The sequence below is a fragment of the Carcharodon carcharias genome, chromosome 9 (assembly GCF_017639515.1).
Source record: "Carcharodon carcharias isolate sCarCar2 chromosome 9, sCarCar2.pri, whole genome shotgun sequence".
NCBI lineage: Eukaryota > Metazoa > Chordata > Chondrichthyes > Lamniformes > Lamnidae > Carcharodon > Carcharodon carcharias.
The window spans coordinates 167,690,487-167,708,684 of record NC_054475.1 but is presented as its reverse complement, the minus strand read 5'-3'; the positions used below and the strand labels follow the sequence as shown (position 1 = coordinate 167,708,684).

The 18,198-nt window shown below is 43.2% G+C and overlaps 1 protein-coding gene across 2 annotated transcripts in view; it reads right to left on the bottom strand.

Annotated features, from left to right (window-relative positions):
• Positions 1-18,198, bottom strand: part of mcf2a (MCF.2 cell line derived transforming sequence a) — a 204,617-nt gene that overhangs the window by 145,888 nt on the left and 40,531 nt on the right. For both annotated transcript variants that reach the window (XM_041196456.1, XM_041196457.1), the window contains exons 2-4: positions 17,056-17,139; positions 14,469-14,583; positions 6,626-6,716 (exon numbers count right to left, since the gene is read on the bottom strand). In XM_041196456.1, the coding sequence (XP_041052390.1) occupies positions 6,626-6,716; positions 14,469-14,583; positions 17,056-17,139 (290 nt within the window). The remainder of the gene's footprint in view (positions 1-6,625; positions 6,717-14,468; positions 14,584-17,055; positions 17,140-18,198) is intronic.

Below are 18,198 nucleotides of genomic sequence, written 5' to 3'. Positions count from 1 at the left end.
CAGGATCAACCTAGTGAACCTCTTCTGGACTGCCTCCAATGCCAGAATATCTTTCCTCAGATAAGGGGACCAAAACTGTTCACAGTATTCCAGGTGTGGTCTAATTAGTACCTTGTATGGTTTTAGCAAGACTTCCCTATTTTTATACTCCATTCCCTTTGAAATAAAGGCCAACATTCCATTTGCCATTCCTTTTACCTGCTGAACTTGTATTTTAGTTTTTTGTGATTCATGCACAAGGACTCCCAAATCACTCTGTGCTGCAGCTTTCTGCAGTCTTTCTCCATTTAAATAATATTCAGCTTCTCTATTCTTCCTGCCAAAGTGCATAACCTCACATTTTCCCACATTACATTCCATCTGCCAAGTTTTTGCCCACTCACTTAACCTGTCTATATCCCTCTGTAGACTCTTTGTGTCATCCTCAATACTTGCTTTCCCACTTATTTTTGTATCATCCGCAAACTTGGCGATAGTACATTCACTTCCCTCATCTAAGTCATTCATATATATTGTAAATAATTGTGCCCCCTGCACTGATCCCTGTGGCACTCCACTAGTTACAGGTTGTCATCCTGAAAATGCCCCCCATTATCCCAACTTTCTTTCTTCTATTAGTTAGCCAATCCTCTATCCATGCTAATATACTACCCCCAACACCTTATACTACCCCAATTCTTATCTTATTAAGTAGCCTCACCTTATTAAATGCCTTTTAGAAATCCAAATATATTACATCTACTGGTTCCCCTTTATCTATCCTGCTTGTTACCTCCTTAAAGAATTCTAATAAATTTGTCAGGCATGATTTCCCCTTCATGAAGCCATGCTGACTCTGCTTGATTAAATTACATAATTCTAAATGCTCTGCTATTACATCCTTTAAAATAGGCTCCAACATTTTCCCAATGATAGATGTTAAGCTAACTGGCCTTTAGTTACCTGTTTTTTGTCTCCCTCCCTTTTTGAATAACGGTGTTTCATTGGCAGTTTTCCAATCCTTTGGGACTTTTCCAAAATCTAAATGTCCTTGGAAGATTACAAGATTCTGATGGGGTGCGACTGGGTAGATGCTAATGCAATATTGCTCCTCATGAGGGAATCTAGAACTGACGGCACAGTTTCAAAATAAGGGGTCTCCCATTTAAGATGGAAATGAGGAGGGTTTCTTCTCTGGAGGTCATTAGTCTTTGGAATTCTCTAACCCAGAGAGCAATGGAAGCTGGATCATTGAATATATTCAAGGCTGAGTTAAACAAATTTTGATCTACAAGGGTGCTAAGGGTTATTTGGGGCAGCAGGAAAGTGGAGTTAAGGCCACAATCAGATAAGCCTTGGTCCTATTGAATAGCAGAGCAGGTTCGACAGGCTGAATGGCCTACCCCTGCTCATATTACTTGTGTTCTTATGCTCTCATAATTTTGAATACCTCCATTAGGTCTCCCATTAACCTTCTCTGTTCTAAGGAAAATAATCCCAGTTTCTCAAAACTCTCCAAATGACAGAAGACTCTCATCCCTTGTGTCATTCTGGTAAACTTCCTCAGCACTCTCTCCAAGGCTTTGACATCCTTCCTAAAGTTCGGTGTCCAGAATTGGTCTCCAGCAATAGTACTGAAGACTTGTGCACCAGAATTAACTGCAGCCCTAGCAAAATTATTCCAGTACAGCTACAACACAATGTGTAAAATCATCCTGGACAAATCCAACCTGGCCAATTATTACTCCATCAGTCTACTCTCTATCATCAGCAAAATGATGGAAGGTGTCATCGACAGTGCTATCGAGCGGCACTTACTCAGCAATAACTTGCTCACTGATGCCCAGTTTGGGCTCCACCAGGGCCCATCAGCTCTGATCTCATTACAGCCTTGGTTCAAATATGGAGAAAAGAACTAAACCAAAGAGGTGAGGTGAGAGTAACTGCTCTTGACATCAACACATCATTTGACCAAGTGAGGCATCAAGGAACGCTAGCACAACTGAAGTCAATGGGAATCGGGGGGGGGAAAACTCTCCACTGGTTGGAGTCATACCTAGCACGAAGGAAGTTGGCTGTGGTTGTTGGAGGTCAATCATCTCAGTTCCAGGACATCACAGCAGGAGTTCCTCAAGCTAGTGTCCTAGATCCAACCATCTTTAGCTGCTTCATCAATGAGCTTCCCTCCCTAAAGCCTTTCCACCATCTACAAGGCACAAGTCTGGAGTGTGAAGGAATGCTCTCCACTTGCCTGGATGAGTGCAGTCCCAACAATACCGAAGAAACTGGACACCATCCAGGTGTCATCATCCATGCCCGCTTGATTGGCATCCCATTCACCATCTTAAACATTCACTCCCTCCACCACCAACACAGTGGCAGCAGTGTGTACCATCTACAAGATGCACTGTAGTAACTCACCAAGGCTCCTTTGACAGCACCTCTAATCCTGTGACCTCTACCATCTAGAAGGACAAGGGCAGCAGATGCATGGGAAGACCACCACCTGCAAGTTCCCCTCCAAGTCACTCACCATCCTGACTTGGAAATATATCACCGTTCCTTCACTGTCGCTGGGTCAAAATACTGGAACTCTCCCCTCTAACTGCATTGAGGATGTACCTACACCATATGGACTGCAGCCATTCAAGAAGGCAGCTCACCATCACATTCTCAAGGGCAATTAGAGATGGGCAATAAATGCTGGCCCAGCCAGTGATATCCAGATTCCGTGAAAGAATTAAAAAAACATAACCTAACTGGACCCTTACCAGAAATTTGCCAAGATTTAAGTTGTAATTTTGTTTGCTCTACTCGGATTAAAGGGGTTTTGGTGATACCCAGATGTTGTGTTTCAAACCAGTACCCGACTGCACTTTAAGTGTAGTTACTTCCTTTCAAACTTAGTAGGTTTACCAGAGATTTACCAGTTAGAATAACCCTGGTTAATGTGACCTCCTGGACTAATATTGATTGCTTGAGAGAGTTATGGAGGGATTTTCTATTTTTCCTTTCTCTGTTGATCCCATGCTTCTGTGCCTCTCCCCAGGGACCATATGGGATGGTGAGGGTGGTAGGGGGTAGAGGAGGGATAGGGAGTGCCTGTACCCGAAGGCTCCATGTATGTGGGGCCTACTGCTCTTTTCCTGCCTATCAGTTTCATAAGCTTATCTTCCTGCTGTTTGAGAATTGTTAGTTTTTTTTTGAAACAGTTGTTCAGCTTTTATTATCTTTCCTTAACTGGCCATGTTTAAACCAAGATGTCCCAAAGTGCTTCATGGAGAATAAACAGCCACTGTTATTTGGCAACAATTTTGCAGTGAGCAATGTCCCACTCACAGCTATGATAATAATTGAAATGTCATAAAAAATAATGATAAAAACAAAAAAACTGCGGATGCTGGAAATCCAAAACAAAAACAGAATTACCTGGAAAAACTCAGCAGGTCTGGCAGCATCGGCGGAGAAGAAAAGAGTTGACGTTTCGAGTCCTCATGACCTCTGTCGAAGGGTCATGAGGACTCGAAACGTCAACTCTTTTCTTCTCCGCCGATGCTGCCAGACCTGCTGAGTTTTTCCAGGTAATTCTGTTTTTGTATAAAAAATAATGAATTGGATTTGAAAACTGTTTGGAAAGTGATGTGAGAGCTCACTAGGCGACAGACTGCAAAACAATCTCCGAGTTCTTCACAAAAGTCCATAAACAACTGTCAAGATTAATCACAGACTGCAAAAACAGAAATAACTGCATAATGCTAAAAACGGGCCTTCTGCCAGTCAATCCATTGTTGGCAATTTGGTTGAAGTGTAGAATGTTGGCAAAGATACTTCAATCACATTATAAATGGCCATTCAAGGATATATATTCGGCCAATTCCTTCAGTCTGCTTTACTATCCTGCCATTCACACCTGCTCCAAACACATCTTTTGTTTCTTTACTTGTACCCATTACCCTTACACCATGAAACCTTTTATCATTTAATCTCTCCTCCCCTCCACCTATCACAGACCTTCCCTTTGGTCCTTCTTGTCAACATCCCTTTCCCTGTTGCTTGCTCAAAGCCTGTCACGTTTCTATTTTTTCTCATTTCTGGTATAAAGTCACAGACTTGGAGTGTTAACTCTGTTTCTCTCTCCACACATGTTGCCAGATCTGCTGAGTATTTCCAGCATTTTATGTTGATTGACAGGGGAATTACCCAATGAGTATTGCTGAAAAAGGGACATGTCGAAGCTTTTCATTTTGCACTCATCAGGACACTTTGCAAGAATGCCAATATAAGGAGAAAACAACAATTTATATTGTATGAGAAGAAAGTGCTGATTGATTAACAAGCCGACTCCAACTGGTAGAGGCATTGCCATGGAGAATGCACCAGTGATGGTGACTGACAGTTAACTGCCAAGCATTGTTGGAAATTCAAAACAGGCAGCTTGGCCCTGATTGGTCAAGGCATTGCCCTGAGGAGTGAGTCAGCGAATGGCTGGCAATTATTTTGTTTAGCTGAAACAGGTGCAATGTGCGTACATGTTCTTTCTGTCTGCAAAGAACAGGGCCCTGTGTATTAATAAGTGTAGCTTCCAGTACACGCAAATGCACCACACTGTGAGCCCAACTGACAATCTTAAATTGGTTGTCAGCATAATTTTTAGCACACTGAGGATTATTTAGCAAATGTTGTCCAATCGCAGAATCACTTCTAATGTTGGACACTGTGTTTTGAGTTTTGCAAGCACGGGCTGGTTGGGTACCGTCTGTACCTTGCCCATTGCGAACAGCGGCTGGGACATGCAGTTTGATACAATCCATCTGTCTTTGGGGCGTACGGACTACATCACACTGGCACTGAAATTTATACACCACATCATTCATTTGTGTGATAGACAGAATGTCTTTTTGGCTTGACGGCAGCATCCTGTTAGTGGTGAATACCACTCGTGTTGCTACTGCATAGTAGCAGCGTGAAACAGCTAGCTTCACCTGTTGCTCAAATTTTTGAGATACCTTGTCCTTCCGGGGTAATCTGAGGTAGACTGGATACTTTGCAGGGCCAAAAGTGAAGACCTTAGGCCTGTTCATGAGTTTTCGCAATATGCAGCGTAAAATGATCTGATCAGGGTAGCCATAATCCCACTGGATGTCTTTGATGTACCTTATTTTAGCATCAAGCTTGCATGGTGAGCAAATGGCTTGGGCCCTATTTACAAGGTTGTCGATAAGACCAATCTTATAGCGTGTGGAACCATAAGAATCCAAATACATGTATTGACCAGTGAAGGTAGGCTTGCGATCGACCGAGGGCAGAGACCCCTCCCACCGGCAGATTTCTCAACCAGTACATCAAGGAAAAGGAGTTCACTTGACTGCTGCATTTCATTTTTGAGCGCAGGATGGAGCCCATTAAGACATGTAAGGAAATTATTACATGCTGCTAAGGATTTAAATATAGCAAACGTTTATCATCCACGTATCGGAAATATGCAGGGGGTAGGAGGTTGGGTGTCATTCCATCGAAGGCACGTTTCTTATGGAACCCAACAAAGATGTTTGAGAGAGCTGGGCCGAGAGAGGGTCCCATGGCTATCCCACCCCATTCCTAACACAGCCCTTAGTCCCTTGCACATTCTTCCCCCTCTTCCCTGCCTCTGTACTAGTTTAATATTTTGCAATTCTGCCAAAGAAGTAATAAAAGCAGAAAATGCTGGAAAAACTCAGCAGGTCTGGCAGCATCTGTAGGGAAAGAAATAGAGTTAACGTTTCGAGTCTATATGACTCTTGAAGAGTCATACTGACTCAAAACGTTAACTCTGTTTCTCTCTCCACTGATGCTGTCAGACCTGCTGAGATTCTCCAGCATTTTCTGTTTTCATTCCAAATATATTGTTTCCAGATATATTCCAATTATACTGTGTTAAAAACCTATGGAGTCCTTTGGCTGCAAAGTAAACATCAATTGAATACTGAGGATTAAATAAAAATTGAACTTGGTGTCTTTAAACACCCAGTGAGCCTCCAACCCTCACCAGCATTGAGCTACTAACTAACTCTGAGTTTGGCAGGGCTGCTTGAATTTCCTGTAACATAAACAGAATTGGAACACAGAGCAGGCAAACAGGAGAGGCCAGCGGATGTCATGTTGGCCAAATCGACAAGTGCCTTTCTTAGTGAATTGTAGTTCACTGGGTAACACGCTTGCCTCTGATTCAGAAGGTTGTGGGTTCAAGTCTTACTTCAGAGCACAAAAATCAAGGCTAACACTCCAGTGCAGTACTGAGGGACTTCTGCATGGTCAGAGGTGCTGTCTTTAGAATGAGACTTTAAACTGAGGCCCGACTGGCCCACTTAGGTTCAGATGGATAAATGTCTGTGACTTAGTCCAAGTTAGATGGATTTGGAACTTGATGTATGTCCAGTGATTTGTCCCTAACCCTGAGCAACTGATCAATATCAACACAAGGGTCAAGTCACTCCAACCTCTTGTGAGTGATCAATCTAGTCCAAGGAGAGGTCCATTTTACAGTCACTTTCTGCAGTAACTATCTGGGTGGTGTTTCTTATTAAATTGCACATCAATTCTTTAATTAGTACAGAAAGGGTCTTCATAATCACAGGCACTGAGAGTTAATGGAAAATTAATTACACACCGCTATTTGGATGAGAGCTGCTTTGATAGATGTCCATGTATCCAGGCGCCTGTCCAAGATAACAATGAACTTGATTTCAGGTTTGTGTAGACTGTGTGAAAAGTGCGAAAGAGAAAAAAAACTGTCAAACCAGTTTGAAAACAATCGGAATAAAATGCAGAAAACTGTGTGAAATAAATCCCCTCGTGAATATACTCTTCCTCACGCGGCTGATGGGCCTAAAAGCTCAGAGCAAGCGGGAGACTGAGCTTCAGCCCATGGACCACTTGTCAAACCAGCCGAGTAACTCCACCCAATTACTTATTCCATAGTTTGTCTTTCTTGGAAAAAAAAATAATATTGGGGATGTGGGAAAGGCCAGCACTTAATGTCCATCACTGGTTGTTCGATGAAGACACTATTCACCCACCTGCATCCTGAACAGTGACTCATCTTACAATTGGGTGGCTTGCTTAGCTACTTTGGAGGACGTTGAAGAGTCAACTGTGCAGGACAGGATCCAAATGTAGGCATAAGTATGTCACAGAAAGGACTTCCGACTAGGCACTTTACAGCCTTCCGGACTGAATATTGAGTTCAACAATTTTAGATCTTGAACTCTCTCTTCCTTCCCCACCCCCTTCCCGTTTCTTCCCCCTCCTTTTTGTTTTTTCCAATAATTTATATAGATTTTTTTCTTTTCCCACCTATTTCCATTATTTTTAAACATATTTCCACCCATTGTTTATTTCTACCTTTTAGTATTCCCCCACCCCCACTAGAGCTATCTGTACCTTATCTGTCCTGTCTTATACTCTTAATTAGCACATTCCTTTAGATAATATCACCATCTTCAACATTGTATTTCCATAGTACCTTTCACAACCTCAGGACCTCCCAAAGTGCTTTGTAGTCAATGAAGTACTTTTGAAGTGTAGTCATTAATGTAATGTAGAGAAACCAGTAGTCAATTTGTGCACAGCAAGATGCACAGAATTAAGATAACGGGCAGGTAATTTATTTTAGGTGTTGGATGAAGGATAAATATTGACCCATGACACCAGGACCATCATCCCTGCTCTTCTTACAGACCTTTCATACCCACTGGCTGGTTTAACATCTCATCTGAAAGATGGCATCCCCAACAGTGCAGCACTCCTTCAGTACTAAACCAGAGGGCCAGGCTGGCTGGATTTGAATTAATGATCCTGGAGTTACATGACTAATACCACAACAGCTACAGTAGCCGAATAATTTGCACTCTTGGTTGTTGGAGAAAGGCTGTTATTTTTTCTACCCGTATCTACATCTTATATATAGAAATTAAGGAATTTAAACTTTGTGGGTCCTAAAACCCAAGAGTGCTCATGGCCATAACTTCAGCAAGAGTCCATCAGAACAGCCATGATCTCTGTCAGGACCCAGGTGATTAGGTTCGGTCTTGGGGATAAAGTTGTCCCAATGGGATCGATCCACTCCTTCATCAGGCAATCAATCTCATTTTTATTATTTCACGGGATAGGAACGTCACTGGCTCAGCCAGCATTTGTCACCCATCCCTAATTGCTCTTGGGAAGGTGGTGGTGAGCTTCCTTCTTGAACGGCCGGAGTTCCTATGGTGTAGGTACACCCACAGTGCTGTTAGGGTGGGAGTTCCAAGACTTGCACCAGTGAAGGATGGTGTGTGGCTTAGAGGGGAACTTGCAGGTGATGGTGGCCCATGTGTCAGCTCCCTTGTCATTTTAGGTGGTAGGGGTCATGGGTTCTGAAGGTGCTGTTGAAAGAACCTTGGCGAGTCATTGCAATGCATCTTATAGGTGGTACACACTGCTGCTACTGCACGTCACTGGTGGAGGGAGTGAATGTTTGGCTTGATGGATGGGGTGCCAATTAGGTGAGTTGCTTTGTCCTGGATGGTGTCAAGTTTCTTGAGTGTTGTGGGAGCTGCACTCATCCGGACAACTGGGGAGAATTTCATCACACTCCTGACTTGTGCCTCGTAGATGGTGGACAGGCTTTGGTGAGTCAGGGGGTGAATTACTCTCTGTAGAACTCCTAGCCTCTGACCTGCTCTTGTAGCCACAGTATTTATATGGCTAGTCCAGTTCAGTTTCTGGTCAATGGTAACACTCAGGATAATGGGGGATTCAGCGATGGTAATGCCATTGAATGTCATGGGGAGATGGTTTGTTTCTCTCTTGTTGGAGATGGTCATTGCCTGGCACTTGTGTGGTGCAAATGTTACTTGCCACTTGTCAGCCCAAACCTGGATATTGTCCAGGTCTTTCTGCATTTGGATATGGACTGCTTCAATATCTGAGGAGTCAAGAATGGTGCTGAATATTGTGCAATCATCAGAGGACACTTCTGACCTTATGTTGGAGGGAAGGTCACTGATGAAACTGCTGAAGATCATTGGGCCTACTACCCTGAGGTACTCCTGCAGTGATGTCCTGGGACTGAGGTGATTAACCTCCAACAACCACAACAATCTTCCTTTGTGCTAGGTATGGTTCCAACCAGTGGAGAGTTTTCCCGATTCCCATTGACTCAAGTTTTGTTAGGGCTCCTTGATGCCACACTCAGTCAGATGCTGCCTTGATGTCAAGGGCAGTCACTCTCACCTCACCTCGGGCTTTCAGCTCTTTTGTCCATGTTTGAACCAAGGCTGTAATGAGGTCAGCAGTCAAGTCACCCTGGCAGAACCCAAGCTGAGCATTAGTGAGCAGGTTATTGCTGAGTAATTTTGACTTGACAGCACTGTCAACCACACCTTCCATCACTTTGCTAATGGTGGAGAGTAGGCTGATGGGGCAGTAATTAACTAGGTTGGATTTGTCCTGCTTTTGTGCACAGGACTTACCTGGGCAATTTTTACATTGCCAGACAGATGCCAGTGTTGTAGCTGTACTGGAACAGCTTGGCTAGGGGCACGGCTAGTTCTGGATGACAATTCTTCAGTACTGTTGTTGGAATATTGTCAGGGCCCATAGCCTTTGCTGTATCCAGTGTCCTCAGCTGTTTCTTGATATCATGTGGGGTGAGTCAAAGTGGCTGAAGACTGGCATCTGTAATGCTAGGAACTTCAAGAAGAGGCCAAGATGGATCATCCACTCTCCACGTCTGGCTGAAGATGGCTGCAAATGCTTCAGCCATGCCTTTTGTCTAATTGAATGAATTGAGATTCATGGTGAAGTAATGGAAACTGTGCCTCATATCCCGTATCTCGGAAGATATCTATCCCAAAAAGCTGACATTGATGAAGTGGTATACAACCAAATCCAATGTGCTAGTTCAGCCTCTGGTGGATTATGTACACGTGGTTTCAAGATTCCCGATATCAGACTCAACATTAAAAGCAAGGTCTATCAGGCAGTGGCTTGCCCCATTCTCCTTTATAGAGCTGGAGCCTGGATAACCTATAGATGCTGTTATCAAAGCCCTGGAACAACATCCATCAGTCATATACTGAGAGATTCTTTCTGCTGGTTGGGAAGTCCAAAAGATAGGGGCACGGTTTCAGGATAAGGGGCCAATCATTTAGGACTGAGATGAGGAGAAATCACTTCACTCAATGGGTTGTGAATCTTTGGAATTCTCTACCCCAGGAGGTTGTGGATGCTCCATTGCTGGGGTAGACAGATCTTTGGTCTCTCAGGGAATCAAGGGATATGGGGAGTAGGCAGGAAAGTGCAGTCGAATCCCAAGATCAGCCATAATCATACCGAATGGCAGAGTGGGCTCAACAGATCGTGTTGTCTACTCCTGCTCCGATTACTTGCGTTTTTGCAAATGACGTGAGAGGATAAAAGAACAAACATGAGCATCCTCCAGGAGACAAGCTAAGTGTAGAGGCCATTAGCAATCTTCACGTAAATATTTGTGTTCAGTATCAGATATGGGGTGGGGGGGAGAGACTGCCTTAAACAGTCTGGACAGATCGGATGGTGCAATCCACCCATAATTGCCTCCATTTATCACCTTCATTGATCGCAGGTACATGTTAAACTGAGGTTGATCAATAAACTAATGTTCTGCATTACATACCTCAGAAACCCGGGCTCAAGGGACAGATAAAGTCATGGCTTCAGATTTACACATTACTGCAAAACCATGCGAGTTTTAAAATATCTTTACTGTAGAAATGATTTTGAACAGTCTTATCGTGTTTCTTTGAATTTTCAATAAAAATAGTTTGTTGGTAAGAATACAATCCTTGCAAGACAAGTAAATCACAGAAAAATTACTTTTTATTGTGTGCAGTAGATTATATTTTATAGGTTAGAGTAAGATAAACTATTTCCTCCGGTGGTTGTTGGTGGCGGGGTTGGGGGGTGTATGGGGAGGGAGGATCAAGAACAGTTGGGAGGGGTGTAAGTCTTAAAATCAGAGTCAAGCCATTCAGGAGGGAAGTTAGGAAGCACGTTTTCACAAGACGGGTAGTGGAAATCTGGAATTCTGTCCCTCAAAAAGCTGTGGTGCTGGGGCACAACAACAGCTTTGAAGATAAAAGCAAAATACTGTGGATGCTGGAAATCTAGAACAAAAACAAAAATAACCGGAAAAACTCAGCAGGTCTGACAGCATCTGCGGAGAGGGACACAGTCGACGTTTCGAGTCCGTATGACCCTTCATCAGAACAGCTTTGAAGACTGAGATTGATTGATTTTGAGTTATGGAGCAATGACTGGTGTGTGGAATCATGATCTAATTGATTATGTATTAATATTAGTATTAACAAACTAGACTTGAGTGTGCAGGACACAACTTCAAAATTTGTGGATGACATAAAACTTGGCAGTATTATGAACTGTGAGAAGGATAGTGATAGACTTCAAAAGGGCATAGATGGTAGAATGGGCAGACAAGTGTCGGATGAAATTTAATGCAGAGAAATGTAAAGTGATTCACTTTGGTAGGAAGAACTTGGAGAGACAATAAAAAATAAAGGATACATTTCTAAAGGGGTGCAGGAACTAGAGGAACAGGGTGTATGTGTGTGCAGAAATCATTGAAGGTGGCAAGACAGTTTGAGAGCGCAGTTCATAAAGTACACAGTATCCTGGGCTTTAAAAATAGGGGAATGAAGTACAATGGTAGCAAGTTATGATAAACTTGTAAACTTGTTTAGTCTCAACTGGAGTGTTGTAACCAGTTTTGGGCACCAGCAAGGATGTGAAGACATTAGAGATCTTGCAGAAAAGATTCATGAGGATGGTGCTAAGGAAGAGGAACTTCAGTTATTTGGACAGGTTGGAGAAGTTGGGGCTGTTCTCCTTGGAGAAGAGATTAAAAGATTTGATAGAGGTGTTCAAAATCATGAGGTATCTGGACAGAGTAGATAGCGAGAAACTGCTCCCATCGGTGGAAGAGTCGAGAACCAGTGGACAAAGGAAGCAATGGCAGCATGAGGGGAATCTTTTTTATGGAGTGAGTGGTTAACATCTGGAATGCACTGCCTGAGAGAGTGTGGAGGAGGCAGGTTCAGTCATGGCTTTCAAAATAGAATTGGACCATTATCTGAAGAGAAAATATTTGCTGGGCTATGGAGAAAAGGTGGGGGATTGGGACTCTTGAGTTGCTCTTGTGGATAGCTGCCATGAACACAATGGGCTGAATGGCCTCCTTTTGTGTTGCAACCATTCTATCATTCTATGATGAATAGCTAAAGGGTCTCGAGGGACTGACTGGCCTGCTGCTGTCTGTATGATCCTATTTTAAGTTGCCAGTTCCTTTGTCTTGTGCTGGGTTCAGAGTTTGCGACTTTGATGCCCCCAAGGAATTGTTGAACTGAAAGCCCTGCCCTGCATAGCAAACACAGCCATTGTGACAAAGCTGAAGCACTTTCCTTATGAAAACGTTCCCGTTGCTTATCAGGGTAAAGATATGTTGGTTTAACATTAACACGAAGTTGGCAAGTAAAGTAAGTTTGTAAGTCATGTAACTAACACAGTGAGTATTGTTTGGCTCTACATATCCCTGTGGTGAATCACAATCAGCACCATCACTGGAAGAACAAAGCAAGAAGATAGAACTGAAAACAAAAAACAGCGGATGCTGGAAATCCAAAACAAAAACAGAATTACCTGGAAAAACTCAGCAGGTCTGGCAGCATCGGCGGAGAAGAAAAGAGTTGACGTTTCGAGTCCTCATGACCCTTCAGCAGAACTGAGTGAATATTAGGAAAGGGGTGAAATATAAGCTGGTTTAAGGTGGTTTGGGGGGCGGGGGGGGGGGAGAAATGGAGGGGGTGGTGTGGTTGTAGGGACAAACAAGCAGTGATAGGAGCAGATAATCAAAAGATGTCACAGAAAACAGAACAAAAGAACACAGAGGTGTTGAAGTTGGTGATATTATCTAAACGAATGTGCTAATTAAGAATGGATGGTAGGGCACTCAAGGTATTGCTCTAGTGGGGGGTGGGGGGGGCATAAAAGATTTAAAAATAATGGAAATAGGTGGGAAAAGAAAAATCTATATAAATTATTGGAAAAAACAAAAGGAATGAGGAAGAAACAGAAAGGGTGTGGGGATGGAGGAGGGAGGTCAAGATCTAAAGTTGTTGAACTCAATATTCAGTCCAGAAGGCTGTAAAGTGCCTAGTCAGAAGAGGAGGTGCTGTTCCTCCAGTTTGCGTTGGGCTTCACTGGAACAATGCAGCAAGCCAAGGACAGACTTGTGGGCAAGAGAGCAGGGTGGAGTGTTAAAATGGCATGCTATCCCCCCCAATTCTAGGCACCCCCCCTGCCTCCCGATACTCCCTGGGTGGGGTCCCATAAAATCCCATGCCTTGGAGTGAGGAGCTGGAGAATTCAAATCCCATTTAAGAGGCCCAAGCATATAATCCAGGCAATATTGTGGAGTGCCGCACTGTGGGAGGTGCTGTCCTATGGATGGGACGTTAAACTCGTTGAGACATATAAAATTCTTGAGGGGTTTGACAGGTAAACACAGAGAAAATGCTTCCCCCTGCCTGGAGAATCCAGAACACAGGGTCACAGTCCCAGATTAAAGGGTCAGTCATTTCGGATTGGAACGATGAGCAATTTTGTCACTCAGAGGGTCATGAATCTTTGGAATTCTCTACTGGGGATCTTCAGCCGTTGAGCATATTCAAGACCGAGGTCGATAGATTTTTGAATACTGAGGGAATTGAGGAAAATCAGGAGAGTGCAGGAGGGTGGGGTTGAGGTCGAAGATCAGTGATGATCTTATTGAACAATGAGGCATCTTAAAGGGCCTCCTCCAGCCTCTTTTTCTTATATTCTTCAACGGAGGCCCCTACTGCCCTCTGGGCCCAGTGGCACTAACTGAAGAATGAGGGAGCTCTCCCCAGTGTCCTGGTCAATATTCATCCCAGCAACAAATGTTAAACCCCATACTCACACACACACACCAACTGGGTTAAAAATATTTGATAAACAAAAGCAAAACTGAATTTGAAACTGAAGCAAGTGTCAGCTGTCCTAGTGCTTACACTGCCCAGCGGCAAGTACCCAGGGCGTGGTTAAAATGCAGGACTCGCTACCACAAGGAGTAGTTGAGGTGAGGGTATAGATGCATTTAAGGGGAAACTAGATAAACGCTGAAGAGAAAGGAACAGAAGAGTATGTTGATACGATGGGGCGAAGATGGTTGGGAAGAGGCTGATGTGCAGCAGAAACACCAGAATGGCCTTTCATTGTGTGTGTAAACTCTATGTAAATTGAACCAATCATGTGGAATTGTTTTCAATACGATCTCTGCAGCAGGAGGCTGACAATCAAGTTCCAGTGAGAAGAAGGGGTTCAGCAGTCTGTGGAACTGTACTAGACACTGGAGAAGGAAAGAAACATCAATCCACTGTGCAAGTGTCAGTGCCTACCTTGGAATAGTAGTCAGGTACGTGAGGACCTTCTGTATGACCTCCTCTGAAATCTCGCTGAAACTGGGGTACTCTGGAAAAGTTATAATCCCAGCACCATCTTTCCCTTGTCCACCTATTGTAAACAACACCAAATATCAGTGTAACATCACCCACAACTCACTGAAAACTAGTGGTAATGTGGTGCATTTGATGCATTTACAAGAAAGCTACATAAGCACATGAAGAAGAGATAGGATGAGATGAAGCAGGGTGGGAGGAAGAGCATAAAGACTGACAGGGATCTGTAGGGCTGAATGGCCTGTTTTGATGCTGTAAATTTGATGTAATTCTATGCAGTACAACCTTCCTTATCACCATTTGAATCTAGATAATTAATTCTGCTTGGAGATTGCTGGAAAGTGACTACAGTATTGCTGGAATATCAGATGATTACAGGAAAATTACTTCTTTATTTAACCACTTAACAAGCCTTCATGTTTTTGCTCACCATACACTTTATGAACATATTTTTTCACAGTGTGTGTGATTACCTACAGGCTGCTCTACAGTGAAATTATACCTAGAAGGGAAGATTGCACAACTTGGAGCTCTTTTCTTTAAAAAAAGATAAGACTGAGAAATGCACTGCTGGAGGACCTTAAAATTAGAAATGGCTTAGATAGGGTAAATGTAGAAAATGGAAGACCATAACGAATAAATCAATAAGGAATTCAGGAAAAACTTCTTTACCCAAAATTTAGTGAGATGCGTTTAAGGGGAAGTTGAAGAAGTACATGAGGGAGAAAGGGATAGAAGGATATGCTGATAGGGCGAAATGGTGAGAGGTGGCTCATGTCAATGTTTACAGGGATAGATCAGTTGAGCTGAATGGACTGTTTCTGTGTTTTATGTAATTCTAAGTAATTTGGACAGGATTTAAGAAGGGGGGAGATGGTGACATGGCGGTTATGTCACTGGACTTGTAATCCAGAGACCCAGGCTAATGCCCTGTAGACACTAGAGCAGCTGGTGGAATTTAAATTCAATTAATAAAATCTAAAATTGAAAGCTAGCCTCAGTAATAGTGATCATGAACCTATCATCAATAGTCATAAAAACCCATCTGGCTCACTAATGCCCTTTAGGGAAGGAACTCTGCCATCCTTACCTGGTCTGGCCTACATGTGACTCCAGGCCCACAGCAATGGGGTTGACTCTTAACTGCCCCTCTGAAATGGCCTCACAAGCCACTGTGCAAGGGCAATTAAGAATGGGCAACAAATGCTGGCCTTGCCATTGATGCCGACATGCCATGAAAGAATAAGTAAAGACTAGGGTCCAGCTGCCTAGGCCCCTTGCTTTTGAATTCCCTTCCTAAATAACTCCACCTCCTTTGCCTCCTTTAAGAACTTGCTTGAAACCCATCTCTTTAACTAAGCTTTACACAGCCTTCATAATCTCTTCTTGTTGATTCAATGCCCATTCTTCTGCAACTTCTCTGAAGCACTTTGGGAATGTTTTTTTTTTAATTAAAGACACCACACAAGTGCCAATCGTTAGAATCATACTGTGCAGGAGGCCATTCAGCCCATTGTGCCTGTGCCAGCTCTTTGAAAGAGCTATCCAATTAGTCCCACTCTCCTGGTCCTTCCTGGTGTCCCTGACAATTTTTCCTTTTCAAGCACTCAGCCAATTCCCTTTTGGAATTTATTATTGAATCTGCTTCAACCACCCTTACAGCTCACTGCGTGAAAAAAATTCTCCTCAGCTCATTTTAGTTTCTTGTGCCAATTATAAACATGTGCCCTCTGGTTACTGACCTTCCTGCCAGTGGGAACAGTTTCTCTTCACTTACCCTATCAAAATGATTTTGATTAAGTCTCGATTAAGTCTCTTCTCGGAGGAGAAGAAAATAAAACTTTGGCTGTGTTTCCTCAGCTAACTGAAGCTCCTCATTCTTCCTACCATCCTAGTGGATCTCTTCTGCACCCTCTTTAAAGCCTGGACATCCTTTCTAAACTGTGGTGCCCAGTACTGGACACACTATGTCAGCTGAGGCCTAACCAGAGGTTTGAAAATGTTTAGCATCACTCCCATGTGGCATTCCAAACCTCCACCTATAAAGTCAAAGACCCTGTATAGCATTTTGAGACCTTTTTTTTTAGGGCTTCTTAACTGGTTCTGCCTCCTTCAAGGATTTGTAAGCCCCAAGGGTGTCTGTTCCTGCATCCACTTTAAAATTGTATCACTCGGGTTATATTCATTTAGCTCGAAACCAGCGTCAATTCTAAAGAATGGACAAGTCAATCTTAAGACACAGCTTGCCTCTGAAGTGAAGGCACGTGAGAATGGTTTTGCTTTTCAAAACAATATGATGCAGTGAAACCCAATTTGAATGTGTAAACTGATAAAGCACATTAATCGCCAATTGCTTTGACGATTCGGATTCTCATCATGTCTTATTAACAACTGTTAACTTATTATTTATGAGTTACTGATCTCCAACACTGGTGGGTATCACATTTTTAAACAATAGTGAAGAAGTTGAGAGCCTGGTATCAAATTAATTTCAGGAGACAGGTCAAGCTGAGTTAATGAAGTTCACCTGGAAGGAAAGCAAACTTTTTCTTCAGATCCTCACAAATGTTTTTTGCACAAATGGAGTTTAGGGTTTCTGGTACAAGGTCATCTGTAAGGGAAAAGATTTGTACATTATATTAATTATGATATAGCTGACTCCTTTGATCAACTCAACAACAAAGCAAATGCGATCATGTGAGTTCTGGCGAATGGTCATCGGCCTGAAATGTTAACTCTGTTTCTCCCTTCACAGATGCTGCCTGACCTGCTGAGTAGTTCCAGCATTTTCTGTTTTTATTTCAGCTTTCCAGCAGCCCCAGTATTTAACTTTTGTGTTTAAGTTGTGCCTTTAATGGAGTAAATCACCCAAGCTGCTTCAAAGGAACAGTACCAAACAAAACTTGACACTGTGACACATAAGGAGATACTAGAACAAGTCATCAAAAGCTTGGTCAAAGAGATTAGTTTTAAGGAGCATCTTAAAAGGAGGAAGGACAGTGGGAGAGGTTTAGGGAGGGAATTCCAGAGCTTTGCATCCAGGTAGCTGAAGGCATGGCCAGCAGTGCTAGAGTAATTAAGATTGGGCATGTACGAAAGGTCAGAATTAGAGAAGAGCAGGTATCTAGGGGAGGCTGTAGGGCTAGAGGAGAACATGAGAAATAGGAGCAGAAGTAGGCCATCCAATGACATAAGAGGATATGGGGATAGTGTGGGAAAAGGACACTGAAGTGGACGATCAGTTATGATTGTACAGAATGGCAGAGCATGCCCGCTGGACTGAAAGGCCTACTCCCGCTCCTTTGTTCCCATGTTCCTATTTGGCCACTCCAACCTGCTCTGCCAGTCAATAAGATAATGGCTGGCCTAATGCAGTCTTAACTCAACTTTCCTGCCTGTCTCCCAAACCCTTGATTTCCTTGTCAATCAGAAATGTGTCTAACAAGGCTTAGTGAGGGATGGTGATGTCCTGGAGGGAAATGATTGCACGGCAGGGAATTTCAAATTTGAAGTGTTGACGGACAGTGAGCCAGAATAGGTCAGCGAGCACAGTGATGATGTGCAAAAAGGAGTGAGTTTGGGACGGGCGGCAGAGATATGAATGAGCTGAAGCTTATGGATGGTGGAAGATGGGAGACCAGGCCTGATCTGCAAAGGCAGCAGTACATTG